Genomic DNA, 17,457 nt, shown 5'->3' on the forward strand with positions numbered 1-17,457 from the left:
TTCCTATTACGAACCGTGTATAGTGTACTTTGGAATACCATAAGCAGGTCATATTTCACTTCCTATTACGAACCGTGTATAGTGTACTTTGGAATACCATAAGCAGGTCATATTTCACTTCCTATTACGAACCGTGTATAGTGTACTTTGGAATACCATAATAGCAGGTCATATTTCACTTCCTATTACGAACCGTGTATAGTGTACTTTGGAATACCATAAGCAGGTCATATTTCACTTCCTATTACGAACCGTGTATAGTGTACTTTGGAATACCATAAGCAGGTCATATTTCACTTCCTATTACGAACCGTGTATAGTGCACTTTGGAATACCATAAGCAGGTCATATTTCACTTCCTATTACGAACCGTGTATAGTGCACTTTGGAATACCATAAGCAGGTCATATTTCACTTCCTATTACGAACCGTGTATAGTGCACTTTGGAATACCATAAGCAGGTCATATTTCACTTCCTATTACGAACCGTGTATAGTGCACTTTGGAATACCATAAGCAGGTCATATTTCACTTCCTATTACGAACCGTGTATAGTGCACTTTGGAATACCATAAGCAGGTCATATTTCACTTCCTATTACGAACCGTGTATAGTGCACTTTGGAATACCATAAGCAGGTCATATTTCACTTCCTATTACGAACCGTGTATAGTGCACTTTGGAATACCATAAGCAGGTCATATTTCACTTCCTATTACGAACCGTGTATAGTGCACTTTGGAATACCATAAGCAGGTCATATTTCACTTCCTATTACGAACCGTGTATAGTGCACTTTGGAATACCATAAGCAGGTCATATTTCACTTCCTATTACGAACCGCGTATAGTGTACTTTGGAATACCATAAGCAGTCAGGATGGGCCCATTGGGCTATTTCTCGTTCTACGACTGGTATATTCAAAGGCCGTGGTATGTACTATACTGTCTATGGGATGGTGCATATGAAAGATCCCTTCTTGCTAATCGGAAATAGCCCATTTCGTGGCGGCAGCGGGTTTCCTCTCTAATTATTTGTGTTTCTAAACTATATGCCCTACGCATGGGCGGATCCAGGACATATTTTTAGGTTGGGACCAAGAAAAAAGGGGCACATTTACTCCTTAAAAGGGCATCTTAATAAAAGTTTTAATATTTGCAGTTAATATGAATCCGTTTGTGTATATATCACAGTGTACGAACGAAAGTGTACACTAAATGACTAGCTGCAGTTTTCTATAGCGCTAGCTGCATTAATACTGATTATTATATCAGCTTTCAGGTCCGTCGGAGCATTTGTGTGGTGGGCTAATGATCAGGGTCGTTGTTGAGCATGTCATGGGGGGGGGGGGGGGGTCCGGGGGAAATTTGTTAAACTCAGTGGCTTTAAACGCCTTTTCTTGGCATCTGAATCGCAAAATTAGCCATTTTTAAACAATAATTTAAAAATTATTTTAAGCATTATTTTGCATAGTATTATAACCCAAGAATGTGGTCACCCTCTCCCCCACCTTGGCATCTTAATAGCAAAATCACCCATTTTCAGACAGTGATTCACTTTCTCTTTTGCAGTTTTGTAACTCAAATTTTTTTATTATTTAGAAAAGTTCAAACTCATTAGTCTTAGATCTCAATCACTAAAAAAAAAAAAAAAAAAAACACCCCCCCCCCCCCCCCCCCCCCCCAATTGTTTTTAAATAAAAACCAAAAACCCCCACAAAAACCTCCACCCAAACATTCCGATGCAAAGGGACACTTGTAAGCACATGTAAATTAAAACTTTGAAATGCACTATTTTAGGGACGACTCGGTCTAGGTAGGGCAGTTATACATAAAAACGATACAAAGGAGCACTTGGAAATTATAACATTAAAGGGCACTATTCTAGGGGCGGATCTGTTTAGGTAGAGCAGTTAGGGGCCTTATATATTAAAAAACCCGATACACCGTGGCCGGTAGAGTTGTAATTTTGAAAATCTATAGCTTATCACTATGCAACTTTGATCACGCAAATTTAAGTCTCATTACTCGCGTTAGACAATGTGGTGAACCCCACTGAGACTCCGTAACACTGACACACATTTGCAAGCTTGCGCATGCACGCACAACTTAACTTCATGCAGCTGACAAACAAAAAGGACACTTGAACATTTTGAGGGCACTTGAAAAATGTTTTTTGGGGCGCGTCCCCATTGTCCCCCCCTTCCCCACCCCTGCATCCGCCTCTGCTACGCCATATAATAGTAATAATTATGTTGGGTGGCGTCGTTAAATAAAGCATTCCTTCCTTCCTGAAAATATCTACCGTCTGCGTCCGACCCCGATATCATTACAGTTTGATCTCCTTTGAAAGAAAAACAATCTCCGAGTGCTACTTGTTTTAACGTCATTGGCAACCATGACGCGTTCCTAATTGTATGACGTCATTTGGCATTGTAATGTAAACAAACTTCGTTGTTTTCAGGGATGAGAGTTCAATACTAGGTAAGTCTTTATCCATCATCTTCACGCTATGGTCTATCCAAAAATAAGTAGGGGAAGGGCAGAAAATAGTGATGATTATGAAGATAATGCTACTACTACTACTACTACTACTACTACTACTACTACTACTACTACTATTACTACTACTACTACTACTAAGTTACTATAATAACAATAATAATAATAATAAGTAGTAGTAGTAGTAGTAGTAGTAGTAGTAGTAGTAGTAGTAGTAGTAGTAGTAGTAGTAGTAGTAGTAGTAGTAGTAGCATAAGTATACTTATAAACAAACATTTTATATATTCACTATTTCACTTCGTTTCAGGTGTGTTTATTTTAAAACGTCATACATGATGTTTATTCGAGGCCTCTTCACCATTCTGGGACTTCTCATACTCTGTGGTTTGTACATATGATTAGTCATTTTAGTTCGTGGCATAAATGTTATTAATGAAACCAAAACGCGTGATTAAAAACACACACACACACACACACACACACACACACACACACACACACAGACACACACACACACACACATACACACACACATACACACACACATACACACACACACACACACATAGACATGTCTAAATCTAAATCGATCACCCCCGAGACCGACACGCTGCCTCAAACCGATCATCCGCCTTCCGCTACAATATCTTTGTCTATCTTTCTTCTTTCTTTTCGCCTTTGTTTCTTTTACTTCCACTCCTCTTTCTTACTTGCTGTGTTCATTCTTTCTTGATTTCTTTTCTCGTGCTGCTACAATATCTTTGTCTGTCTTTCTTTCTTTTTTGTCTTTCTTCTTTTACTTCCATTCCTTTTTCTTCCTTTCTGTTTTCATTCTTCTTTCTTTTCTCGTGTTGCTGTCTTTCTTTCTTCTTGCCTTCATTTTTCTCTTCTGTCTTTGTTTCTTTTATTTCTTTTTCAGTCTTACTTTCTTTTTCCTTCATACTTTCATTTCTGTTTCCTCTTTCCTGTTTTCTTTCTATGCGTTTTTCTTCTTTTCTTACTTTTCTTTCTATGTGTCTGTCCAGTTTTTCCATCCGTCCGTCCGTCCGTCCGTCCGTCCGTTCATTCGTTCGTTCATTCATTCATTCATTCATTCATTCATTCATTCATTCATTCCTTCATTCATTCATTCATTCCTTCATTCCTTCATTCATCCACCCATCCACCCATCCACCCATCCATCATTCATTCATTCATTCATTCATTCATTCATTCATTCATTCATTCATTCATCATTCATTCATTCATTCATTCATGCATCTCGGCGTGCCGCTACCCCTAGATCCACTTTTGTCTATCCATCCACGAAACGTAGGCACACATATTTTTATTGAGAATATGATCCAAACAGCCAAGCATCTTTTACTCTAATATACACTAATCTGATTTTGGGCTTTAATTTTTAATTTTGTGTTGTTGTTGTGCGACAAGAGTTCAATTTTCGGTCATTGTGAAACATCCCCATATTCAGCAACAGCGAGGGACGCTCTCTCTCTGTCACTCCCTTTCCGTCTCTCTCTCTCTCTCTCTCTCTCTCTCTCTCTCTCTCTCTCTCTCTCTCTCTCTCTCTCTCTCTCTCTCTCTCTCTCTCTCTCTCTCGTAAACATTCCTTTCTTTTTCTCTTCCAGTGAACTCCCAGTGGTCAACGTGGACGACACAGAACGTCGGTTTATGTTCCTCCTCCTGTGTGCGAACTGTGACGTCGTCAAGGCAATGTAGAAACAGCGCAGCTTCCGGCGGAACAACCAACTGTACCGGAAGTAACACCCGCACCATCATAGAGAACTGCAAGTGGGAAGCGTGTAGAGATGGTAAAATACCATTTGTGTTCGTAAATGTCCTAATAATGGAAGTGCAGAGCTCTCAAGTTGTGTGAGAAAATTATGTACCGGTGTGAGAGCGTGACACGATGTTCAGATGCGTGAGTCTCACGCCGAATGCGTGGGACTTGACACCACTGGAAATGATGAGTCGTTATAAGTCAGAATGATAGTCATTTATTTTACGAATTTAAGTTTAAAAAAAGAGAAGATATTTGTCAGTAGTCCGGATCTCGTTACATACCCTATATATAGCCTGTTTTCAAAACTTGTGGAACCATGTTTCAACCGTTTCTCAACCGAAATGGTGCAACAAATGGACACACAAAGCAAATGTATAACCTACCGTACTCACTAAATCCCGATTGAAGTAACTGCATCATTATTAACAAAATAAATCTTCAACGACAACCTTAAACAATATCCCCAGTATTTTAAATTTGGTAAGTAGAGGGAAGCAATTCGCCATGCACATAAAGAGAAGTATTAATTTAACGTGCCCCGTGCATTGGTTTGTCAAGGTCTTTAATGCTAGGCCCAGACTACCAACTGCCAGCAGAAAGTTGGCCAACTTTGGTTGGTCGCGACTTCTACGCCTGTCCAGTTGCTAGTCAGAGCGCTCTTACAACTCAATTCTCGTCGTATAAGCCAGCATTTGTTAATCTGAGCGCACCTGTTGAAAATTACCACCAAACCGTCGAAAAAGAAAGCCGAAGAGAGAAAGATGAGGAAGTTGAAAGGCAAGAAAAGGAAATAATCTATATGTGTTCTTATTTGTGACCAATCCGTTAACTTTAAATACAAATAACATGACAATTTACTGGTTATTGATATTGATGTTTTAATTATGCAACCTCCCTGAAAAATGGCTACAAAATGATACATCGGAGCCTCAAGATTCTCTAGAGTCTCGTGCCTTCGAATGCCATGCTCGTTCGTTCCAAGAATTCATCTGCACCCCATCCCGACCCCCCCCCCCCCCCCCCCCCACACACACACAAGAGCCTAGATGCGGCATTGGTGAAACGTGTTCTGGATGGATGGATGGACTGATTGATTGATGGATTGATGGACTGATTGATTGATTGATTGATTGATTGATTGATGATTGGTTGGTTGGTTGGTTGGTATCAGCCTCGGTGGTGTCGTGGTTAGGCCATCGGACTACAGACTGGTAGGTACAGGGTTCGCAGCCCGGTACCGGCTCCAACCAAGAGCAAGTTCTTAAGTGCTCAATGGGTAGGTGTAAGGCCACTACACCCTCTTCTCTCTCACTATCCACTAATGAACTAACAACTAATCCACTCTCCTGGACAGACAGCCCAGATAGCTGAGGTGTGTGCCCAGAACAGCGTGCTTGAACCTTAATTGGATAATAGCACGAAAATAAGTTGAAATGAAATGGACGGATGGATTGATTGATTGGTTGGTTGACTGGTCGGACGGTCGATCGATCGATTGATTGGTTGGTTGACTGGTCGGACGGTCGGTCGGTCGGTCGGTCGGTCGGTCGACTGACTGATTATTGAATACTGTTATTGAACTTGTTTGTTCTTTTTATTCCTTTTAGCTAGGTTTGTTTCTTCGTCATCAGACCCAGTGGATGGCGGTTGGAGTGTTTGGACGACCACCGTTGAGGGGACGTGTAACGCCAGTTGCAGTAACAAACTGGGGACCGTCACCATCACCAGGACACGATTCTGTAATAATCCCGTACCTAAAAATGGCGGCCGGAAGTGCGTCGGAAATTCCACTGAAATCACTACTGAGTCTTGTGAAGCGCCCGACTGCCCAGGTAAACGGGCTGGCTGGGCATGAGTTCGACCCGTACCCCCTTTCAATGGTTAGGGTAGTTTTAGGTATAGGGTTAGGTTTAGTCTTTAGAGCCTCTGATATAAAGGAGTACTGGTCGAACTCTTTCCTTAAATTTAATTTTGATTATTTTCGTTAAAATATTATTTATAAAATGTCATTATTGTTATTATTAATAATAATTAATATATATTATTATTATTTATAATATTTCATTGTTATGATTATTATTATTATTATTATTAATTATATTATGGTTATTGTTAATGACCGGCCTCCGGTAGTTAAGCCATCGGACCTAAGGCCACCCAGAGCCAGTTTTAATGACTTAATGGGTAGGTGTAAGGCCACTACACCCTCTTCTCTCTCACTAACCACTAACAACTAACCCACTGTCCTGGACAGACATCCCATATAGCTGAGGTGTGTGCCCAGGACAGCGTGCTTGAATCTTAATTAGATATAAGCACGAAAATAAGTTGAAATGAAAATTTAAAAAAAATGAATATTTTTATTGGCCAGGATGGATTTCCGATTACCTTTCTTTATATTATTGAACAGTGTGAGGTCATCATAGGAAATTACAACCTGGTATGTGGTCATCTAACAATCCCAAAGTAGCCATTATTGTACAATTTAATGTTTGTAATTAGGAGAGGTTGGATAACGTGTGCCCAAATCGTTTGTATGTATACATTACATGCAATGAAATATATTTGTCGATCAACAATGGATGGTGGGTGGTCACGACATGATATCACTGTTGGTTTGTGCATATTTATCATTTATTTCAGTGGATGGTCATCATGTTATATTACAATTGGTTTGTGTGGATTTAACAATCTCTTTGTTTATTTTAGTGAATATCACAATTGGTTTGTGCAGATTTAACATTCCTTTCTATCTTTATTTCAATGGATAGGGGGTGGTCATCATAGCATATTACAATTAGTTTGGTCAGATTTAGCGATGGTTTTGTTTATTTTAGTGGATGGTATGTAGTCACCACAACCTATTACAATTGACTTGTGCCGATTTAAGAATCCCTTTGTATATTTATTTCAGTGGATGGTGAGTGGTCGCCATGTTATGTTACAATTGGTTTGGGATGATTTAACAATGATATTGTTTATTGCAGTCACCACAAGATATCACAATTGGTTTGTGCGGATTTAACAATCCTTTTCAATCTTTAATTCAGTGGATGGTGGGTGGTCGCCATGGACTGTCACCGTTGGTTTGTGCAGATTTAACAATCCCTTTTTATCTTTATTTCAGTGGATGGTGGGTGGTCGCCGTGGACTGTCACCGTTGGTTTGTGTTTATCGAACTGCTACCGGTTGGAGAACGGAACACGTAACTGCACCAACCCGCCGCCACAACGAGGCGGAGTCACGTGCTCCGGGGTGTCCCGATACGTCATGGACCGGAAGTGTACAGGCGGAAATTGTCCGGAGAATTCATCCACCATATACGCACGTATATTTTCCGTAGGTATGTACATTGGCGTAATTCATTAATTGATTCATTTATAGCTATTGTTGTACTTATATCCAGTTAAGTTTCAAGTACGCTGTCCTGGACACACACACACACACACACACACACACACACACACACACACACACACACACACACACACACACACACACACACACACACACACACCCCTCAGCTGTCTGGACTGTCTAACCTGAGCCCCGTCCCAAAAATCGATCTTAGCGCTTAAGTTCAGCTTAAGGGCATAACTATTTTATGCACTTAAGGTGATCTTAGCGCTAAGATCGCTCAGAGGATCGGTTAGTGTTCTTGAACCTTAATGGAATACAAGCTCAACAATGGCTATACATGAATCAGTGAATAATTCACCATTATATACAACCATATAATATTACAGCGGTGCAGAAAGTACTCGCCCGCTCGCCAAATGCGAGTTAAAATTCTGACGGACGAATTAAAATAAAAAAATAAAAAAATGTTTTATTTAACGACGCACTCGACACATTTTATTTACGGTTATATGGCGTCAGACACATGGGCTACTCTTTCCTATTAGCAGCAAGGGATCTTTTATTTGCGCTTCCCACAGGCAGGATAGCACAAACCATGGCCTTTGTTGAACCAGTTATGGATCACTGGTCGGTGCAGGTGGTTTACGCCTACCCATTGAGCCTTGCGTAGCACTCACCCAGGGTATCTGGATTAAAAATCCCATGCCTCGACTGGGATTCGAACCCAGTACCTACCAGCCTGTAGACCGATGACCTAACCACGACGTCACCGAGGCCGGTCCTTTCTTGATCACGTCTCTGCTACTACAGTATGCTACACACACAAACATGATAAACAAAAACGTTTGCCGTAAGGCTGAGTGTATCGTACGAGAATAGCCTATTACGATAAGTCAACATTATGAATGAATGAATGTTTAACGACATCTCAGCACGAAAAATACATCGGCTATTGGGTGTCAAACTACGGTAAATGCAAAAATTAAGTACAACATTACGATTTCATTGGTTGCTATGCAATCGGCCATTATCGTACGACGCACTCGTAACGTGTGACGTTGGCTTTATGTAGAAAAAAGAAAGAAGTGTTTTATTTAACGACGCACCCAACACATTTTATTTACGGTTATATGGCGTCAGACATATGGTTAAGGACCACACAGATTTTGAGAGGAAACCCGCTGTCGCCACTACATGGGCTACTCTTCCGATTGGCAGCAAGGGATCTTTTATTTGCGCTTCCCACAGGCAGGATAGCACAAACCATGGCCTTTGTTGAACCAATTATGGATCACTGGTCGGTGCAAGTGGTTTACACCTACCCACTGAGCCTTGCGGAGCACTCACTCAGGGTTTGGAGTCGGTATCTGGATTAAAAATCCCATGCCTCGACTGGGATCCGAACCCAGTACCTACCAGCTTGTAGACCGATGACCTGGCACGACGCCACCGAGGCCGGTAATTTATGTAGAAAAAAACCGTCGACGGTATCAAGGGCCTGTTTCACAAAACATCGTAAGTTTACGTCTGCGACTAGCAGTTATACCAGGCATACATTTACACGTGCTTGGCATCTACTTCACTAAGACATTTACATCACTACAGAAGATGGAGCATTTTAAGAACAAAAGAAAATTAAATACGTGTACTTTTAATTATATATATTTGTTGCACTATAATAGTAATGAGAATTGTGGTTTAGTCGTAGATTTACGTTTACGTGCAAAACTAGGCTTACGATGTTTCGTGAAATTGGGCTATGTCTCTTGAAATACGTTAATTGGTGTCAGCAGGAAATCTTGTCCAAATCGGCGGTCCGGTCTTCATCACACTGGTGGTAGCGGGGAGTATCCTCAGCCTCGTCTTCACAGCACTGTGCATGATCTTCATCAACCACAAGTGAGACTTACCTGTGTAATATCGCCAGTCCTCCCTTCAAAGAATAATATATTGGAGCAATATAGCCAGTCCTCCCTTCAAAGAATAATATATTGGAGCAATATAGCCAGTCCTCCCTTCAAAGAATAATATATTGGAGCAATATAGCCAGTCCTCCCTTCAACGAATAATATATTGGAGTAATATAGCCAGTGCTCCCTTCGTAGAATAATATATTGGAGTAATATAGCCAGTCCTCCCTTCGTAGAATACTATAGTGGAGTATTATTGCCAGGCCTCCCTTCGTAGAATAATATATTGGAGTAATATAGCCAGCCCTCCCTTCGTAGAATAATATATTGGAGTAATATAGCCAGCCCTCCCTTCGTAGAATAATATATTGGAGTAATATAGCCAGTCCTCCCTTCGTAGAATACTATAGTGGAGTAATATCGCCAGGCCTTCCTTCGTAGAATAATATATTGGAGTAATATAGCCAGTCCTCCCTTCGTAGAATACTATAGTGGAGTATTATTGCCAGGCCTCCCTTCGTAGAATAATATATTGGAGTAATATCGCCAGTCCTCCCTTCGTAGAATAATATATTGGAGTAATATAGCCAGGCCTCCCTTCAAAGAATAATATATTAGAGTAATATAGCCAGGCCTCCCTTCAAAGAATAATATATTGGAGTAATATAGCCAGTCCTCCCTTCAAAGAATAATATATTGGAGTAATATAGCCAGTCCTCCCTTCAAAGAATAATATATTAGAGTAATATCGCCCCTTCAAAGAATAATATAATGGAGTAATATCGCCTGTCCTCCCTCCATAGAATAATATATTGTGGTAATATAGCCAGTCCTATTTCCATAGAATAATATATTGGAGTAATATAGCCAGGCCTCCCTTCAAATAATAATATATTGGAGTAATATAGCCAGTCCTCCCTTCAAAGAATAATATATTAGAGTAATATCGCCCCTTCAAAGAATAATATATTGGAGTAATATCGCCAGTCCTCCCTCCATAGAATAATATATTGTGGTAATATAGCCAGTCCTATTTCCATAGAATAATGTATTGGAGTAATATAGCCAGTCCTTCCTTCGCAGAATATAGTAGGCCTACTGAAGTAATATCGCCAATCCTCCCTTCATATAATCATTTGTCCGAGTTGTATCGCCAGTCCTCCCTTTATAGAATAATATACATGGGTAATATCGCCAGTCCTTCCTTCGTAGAATCATTATCGCAGTTATCTATCGTTAAATGCCCGTTCATGTGATGTGATGTGTGTACGTGTGTGTGCGATATGCGTGTGTGTGCGATATGCGTGTGTGTGTGTGTGTGTGTGCTTGCGCGCGGCATGTGGTAGGTATGCGTGTATCTACGTATGTACTAGTATGTATATAAAATTATATAACATGTATTACGTATTCGTTCAACAGGCACGAACTACGTCACATTAGGAGGATGGAGAAAATGAGGGAGAGAAAACGTAGAATCAGATTCGGAAGCCCTGAATTAATTCCACTGCAGCACCAAGGCAACGAGTGGCAATTCACTGACCAATAGAGTACGGATAACTGGATGGCCGCAGTTTCGTAGCCGAAGTTGAACTTTAGATTTAATTGCCGCTCTTTCGAATTCGTAGATGAACAGTTTCTATGCCATATTGGATAGTCGCAGTTTCGTACGTGAACATTTTCTATACCAGATTGGATGCCCGCAGTTTCGTACGTGAACATTTTCTATGCCAGATTGGATACCCGCAGTTTCGTACATGAACATTTTCTATGCCAGATTGGATGGTCGCAGTTTCTTAACTGAAATATTCATCCAAGCTAGATTGGATGGCTGGAATTTCGTAGCTGAATTTTTTTTTTTTTTACGCTAGATTGGATGGCCAATTTCGTAGTTGAATACTGTCTACACTAGATTTGATAGCCGCAATTTCGTAGTTGAAATTTCGGCACACCATATTTGATGTCCTCAGTTTCGTATCTGATTATTCTCTACCCAGATTGGATAATCTCAGTTTCGTAGCTGAAATTTGGGTACGCTAGACCGAAGTTAGCGTGTGTGTAATTTTCCAAAATTAATCTGTGTTTTGAAAGCGTGCAGCTCTCCAGTTATGGGTCATACTAGCGGTAGTAAACGATGCATCTAAACAGTGTTTGTACCTTTTTATAATACAATTAATATACTTCGAAGAACAATTTTTATAATGAAAAACGTAATTACGATAAGGAAGGAAATGGTTTATTTAAAGACGCACTCAACACATTTTATTTACGGTTATATCGCGTCAAACATATGGTTAAGGACCACACAGATATTGAGAGAGGAAACCCGCTGTTGCCACTTCATGGGCTACTCTTTTCGATTAGCAGTAAGGGATCTTTTATATACACCATACCGTAGACACGATAGCACATACAACGGATTTTGATGTACCAGTTGTGGTGCACTGGAGGGAGAAATAGCTCATTGGGCACAATGACGGGGATCGATCCCAAACCGTCCGCGCATCAATCGTCCGACAATCTCAAGTCTGACCCACTGGCGTAGAAAGGAGTTTATGGGAGGTGAGGGGCAACACACTGTATGTGTGTATGTATTGATGTATGAATGTTTATATATTGTATGTCGAGGTTGACTGTTACATACATATATATTGACGTACTGGCACAGGGGATAGTTAAATTCTTTCTGGCCTCACAAATTGTCCCATGCCATTGCTGGGACTCGAACCTATGGCACCTAATCGCCCTCAAATTGCTGACCAACCACGATGCGTTCTAAGCTATTTGGGCATCCATATGTATATAGGTATGTATGTACGTGTGTGTGTGTGTGTGTGTGTGTGTGTGTATGCATGTATGTATGTGTTGGATGGATGAGTTTATAAAATTTAAGTTTAAAAAAAATAACGTTTGATTGGGTGAGGGGGGCATGGCCCCCGTGGGCACCTCTTTGCTACGCCACTGATGTGAACACAGCGTAATTGTTGTTATGCTCGTTGTTGCTATGTGCTACCTTTTTTATATACAAAGTTTGTTTTGTTTAACGACTCCACTAGAGCACATTGATTTATTAATCATCGGCTATTGGATGTCAGACATTTGGTAATTCTGACATACAGTCTCAGAGTGGAAACCCGCTACATTTGTTTTCCCTTAGTAGCAAGGGATGTTTTAAATACACCATCCCACAGACAGGATAGCACATACCACGGCCTTTGATATACCAGTCGTTGTGCACAGGCTGGAACGAAAAATAACCCAATGGGTCCACCGACAAGGATCGATCCCACACCGACCGTGCATCAAGAGAGTCAGTGTTTACACCCTTCCTATTTGATATAACAGTCAGGGTGCACTGGCTAGGAAATAGCCCAGTTAGTCCACCGGAGCTTGTAAGATATATACTGAAAAAGAAAATTTCGTACACAAATGTGATCAAGGAAAAAAAGAAAGAAATGTTTTATTTAACGACACATTCAATACATTTTATTTACGGTTATATGGCGTCAGACATATGGTTAAGGACCACACAGATATTGAGCGAGTAAACTCGCTGTCGCCACTTCATGGGCCACTCTTTTTGATTAGCAGCAAGGGATCTTTTATATGCATCATCCCACTGACAGGATAGTACATACCACGACCTTTGTTACACCAGTTGTGGAGCACTGTCTGGAACAAGAAATAGCCCAATGGGTCCACCGACGGGAATCGATCCTACATCGATCGTGCATCAGGCGAGCGCTGTACCACTGAGATACGTCCTGCCCCTTCATTCAAAACGATACTTGTAGTAAAATTTAACAAGAAAACTGAGAGTACTGTTAAAGCAATACATGTGCCCTACCGGTGCCCACGTTCATAAACCTCCTAAGTCCAAGGGCCATAACTCTGTGAAACATAGATAAATTCCATTTTCGACAGTTATGTCTCTTAAATAAATTCCCATGAAAATGAAAATTTGATCTGGCAATAACTGAAAAATAGGTCAAACTACAGTCAAAACTCGAACTGTAACAGTAAATGATAAACCTATAAACGTTTGGTAATTTTTTAATATATAGTCTTAGAGAGGAAACCCGCTACATTTTTTTTCCATTAGTAACAATGAATATTTTATATGCATCATCCCAGACAGGATAGCACATAACACGGCCTTTGAAATACCAGTCGTGGAGCACTGGCTGGAGCGAGAAATAGCCCAACGGGCCCACCGACGGGGATCGATCCCAGACCGACCGCGCATCAAGTGAGCGCTTTACCACTGGGCTACGTCCCGCCTCTAGGTTTACGAAAGATACTGGTAAGACGACTGTACTTGCATTGATCATATAAATGTATCGTATTATAGTTACAACAAGTTGAATAAAACACATTCAGTTCATAATTTCAGACACTTTATTGGGGAAAAAGAAGAAATAGGTATTAAAAATAACCTGAAACATTGACTAGCTTTTAGTCTAATTTGCATTTGATTATAAACTAGACACGTTCAGTGTCAATACATATAAAACCTACCGGTTATACATCACTGAATTTCATTGGTGCATGCCTGCAATAGCCAGAGAAAGAAAACAACAACACCAGGTCTGGTGCTTATAAAACTTTTAGAGTCTAGACTCGAGACTCTAATAGAGTCTGAGACAGTAATGTCATGACACATATACAAATTGTATGCGTGTGACGTCATTAGAGATTGAGACTGGACTCTTTAAACGTTTTATCAGTACGGACCCAGGTTTGATTAAGGTAATGACATATCACACTTTTGATCTGTGTCTGTTCAATATATAGAGGATATTTCATGTTTTTGTCAAATATGATTTATATCTCACAGAGTGAAGCTTGCAACGATATCTCACGAGTCGCGCTTGCGCGACGAGTGTGATGTGATTGCAAACTTCACTCTAAAATTTGTTATCGTCACTGAGTGACTGATAACACTTTTATTCCACTGATATTTTAAGATATTTCACTAAATGTTATATAATAGGCATTAATATTTGGTACAATAGTAAAATATGCACAGATGAAAATAAATAAATAAATAAATAAATATATATATATCAAAAATACCTTAAAACTAGTATAATTTTCATAGGTGATATATTGAATGAACAACGAGACTTCCTGAAATAGGCAGAGTTGGTAACAAAATATCACATCAATACTAACTTTTTACAGTATGTTTCAGTAATAAATACTACTAAGAGGGATTTTTTACACAGCCTAAATAACCTAAGAGATGACATCTTTACATCATTAAAAAACAAAACATTTCCCTATTTAACTTAAACCTGCTGCAAAACGTATATATGATATATGTATTAAATACTCGAACAATAACCTCAAAAACACAGATAAAATATGCAAACTACACACACACACACACACACACACACACACACACACACACACAACACACACACACACACACACACATTTCTGTGAAAAACACACATTGTGAACACACCTGACATTTCAATGATTTTGAAATGTCTTTCTCCCATAAGAATCAATATATGTTAGTTTTTTTCAGGTACCCTTCAGTGAAAAAAATACCAATACCGATATATACATCTATGCCTTTTCAGGTTACCCGTATAGGAAAAAGCAGTTTGAACACATACATGTATCTGAAATGTGTATTTGGTATGAATCAACATACAGGTACGAGTGTTCACGTTGTGACTGTGAAAAGCATTATGATCATACTTCACATATGAAATATTTTTGTTCATTATGAAAGAAAGAAATGTTTTATTTAACGATGCACTCAACACATTTTATTTACGGTTATATGGCGTCAGACATATGGTTAAGGACCACACAGATTTTGAGAGGAAACCCGCTGTCGCCACTACATGGGCTACTCTTTCCGATTAGCAGCAAGGGATCTTTTATTTGCGCTTCCCACAGGTAGGATAGCACAAACCATGGCCTTTGTTGAACCAGTTATGGATCACTGGTCGATGCAAGTGGTTTACACCTACCCATTGAGCCTTGCGGAGCACTCACTCAGGGCTTGGAGTCGGTATCTGGATTTAAAATCCCATGCCTCGACTGGGATCCGAACCCAGTACCTGCCAGGCTGAAGACCAATGGCCCAACCATAACGCCACCGGGCTTCGGTTGTGTTGTTCATTGTGAATAAACGTATGTCCTTTCAAAAAGGATGTATGTAACAATTTTGAACACACTTCACATTTGAGATATCTCCATGTACCTGACATTTGAAACATCCATGTTCCTTATGAATCGGCATATGTCTTTTCAGGGAAAATAATTTAACACTTTACATTTGAAATATGTCTATGTACCTGACATTTGAAACATCCATGTTCCTTATGAATCGACATATGTCTTTTCAGGGAAGAAAGTAAAAGTAAAGTGTGTTTTATTTAACGACGCCACTAGAGCACATTGATTTTTTTATCTTATCATCGGCTATTGGACGTCAAACATATGGTCATTTTGACACTGTTTTTTTTTCAGGGAAAAATAATGTAACACTTTTGAAGGTAGGAGTCTTCACATTTTAAATATCTCTGTGTACCCAACATTTGAAACATATTTGATCCTTATGAATCAACGTGTCTTTTCAGGGAAGAATTATATATCACTTCTGAGCACACTTCACATTTCTTCCTTATGGAACAAAATATGTCTTTTCAAGGAATAATTATGTAACATTTTTTAAAACACATTTCACATTTAAAGTATCTCTGTGTACCTAACGTTTCAAACATATATACTCTTCAAAAACACAAACTTGACATTGGTAAAAATAATTTATCGGATTATTTTTAAAGAATCAAAAACATCGGAAAGACAATCAAGTAAGTGAGCAAATGGTGATGCAAAAACACTATAAAACACGTCCGATTCGCATAAACGTAGCCATAGACAATGTTTGTACTGCGTAAGACGCAAAACCGCAACCGTCAGAGAAGCACGTGCATCATGAAGTTGTATAACTTTGCATGCCGAACCCTCCGTTGGTGGGGCATAAAAGGCCACATCAGCAGTAATTCAAACAGACCGCATAACAACATTGTAGGTAACGCAATAATGCCAAGATTGACGTCAGCTCAATGCAATAATGTCATTGGGAGATTGCAAGCAGGGGTAACTCAACAACATATGTCTTTTAAAAGAATGATTATGTTACACTTTTGAACACACTTCACATATGTTCCTTATGAATAAACATGTCTATTAAAGGAATGATTATGTTACACTTTTGGACACACTTCACATAGGTTCCTTATGATTCAACATATGTCTTTTAAAGGAACGATTACGTAACAGTTTTGAACACACTTCACATTTGGAGAACTTCTGGCCCATATGGATATATCTGTGCAGCTTTAAACCGTCTCTAGTTGAATACCACTTTGAACATACTTCACATTTGAAGTCGCTCTGTCCCAAGTGGATCCGATTGTGTCTCTGCAGGTGCTCCGTAGTGGAGAAACACTGCAAACATATTTCACATTTCAGAGCATATTTCCATGTCATGTGACACAACATGTGATTCTTGATGGAAGGACAGTCCGGAAAAAATCTTAAACACATTCCACATTTAAAAGGCAGAGCACCAATGTCGAAGGGTTGCCTCTTCACCTTCCCTCTGTTTAGAGACCATGTTGGCAGCATGGTGCATTTCAACAATCTCTTTCCAGATGGTGCAGACACATTTCCATTTACTTGTAAGAACTTAATCTTCTTGTATCCAGGAATAATTTCAGTGGGTTTGGCTAGTGATTTCTGAAATAAATACGATGGTGTGTTACCTTTCATGGTGGCCATCTTGGAGTTGGTTAGTAATCTGTGAAAAAAATATATGATGATAAAGTTAAAAGTTAATTTTGTTTAACTTTTACGTTAACAACACCCATAGAG

The 17,457-nt window shown here is 39.6% G+C and overlaps 1 protein-coding gene across 1 annotated transcript; it reads left to right on the forward strand.

Annotated features, from left to right (window-relative positions):
• The first annotated feature begins 2,405 nt into the window (after window positions 1-2,405).
• On the forward strand, window positions 2,406-11,697 carry LOC121373825 (coadhesin-like). Its single transcript, XM_041500603.1, has 7 exons — window positions 2,406-2,484; window positions 2,810-2,886; window positions 4,131-4,313; window positions 5,893-6,117; window positions 7,413-7,628; window positions 9,439-9,544; window positions 10,975-11,697. Exons 2-7 carry the CDS (start codon window positions 2,835-2,837, stop codon window positions 11,099-11,101), a joined length of 909 nt encoding a protein of 302 aa, XP_041356537.1. The 5' UTR covers window positions 2,406-2,484; window positions 2,810-2,834; the 3' UTR covers window positions 11,102-11,697.
• The last annotated feature ends 5,760 nt before the right edge of the window (window positions 11,698-17,457 follow it).

This window comes from Gigantopelta aegis, chromosome 5, assembly GCF_016097555.1.
Source record: "Gigantopelta aegis isolate Gae_Host chromosome 5, Gae_host_genome, whole genome shotgun sequence".
NCBI classification, from domain to species: domain Eukaryota; kingdom Metazoa; phylum Mollusca; class Gastropoda; order Neomphalida; family Peltospiridae; genus Gigantopelta; species Gigantopelta aegis.

Coding starts and splice junctions, on each gene's coding strand:
- LOC121373825 (XM_041500603.1), top strand. CDS start 2,835: ATGATGTTTATTCGAGGCCTCTTCACCATTCTGGGACTTCTCATACTC. Junction 6,118..7,412: donor TGAAGCGCCCGACTGCCCAG/GTAAACGGGCTG, acceptor TCTTTATTTCAG/TGGATGGTGGGTGGTCGCCG. Junction 9,545..10,974: donor ATGATCTTCATCAACCACAA/GTGAGACTTACC, acceptor TTCGTTCAACAG/GCACGAACTACGTCACATTA.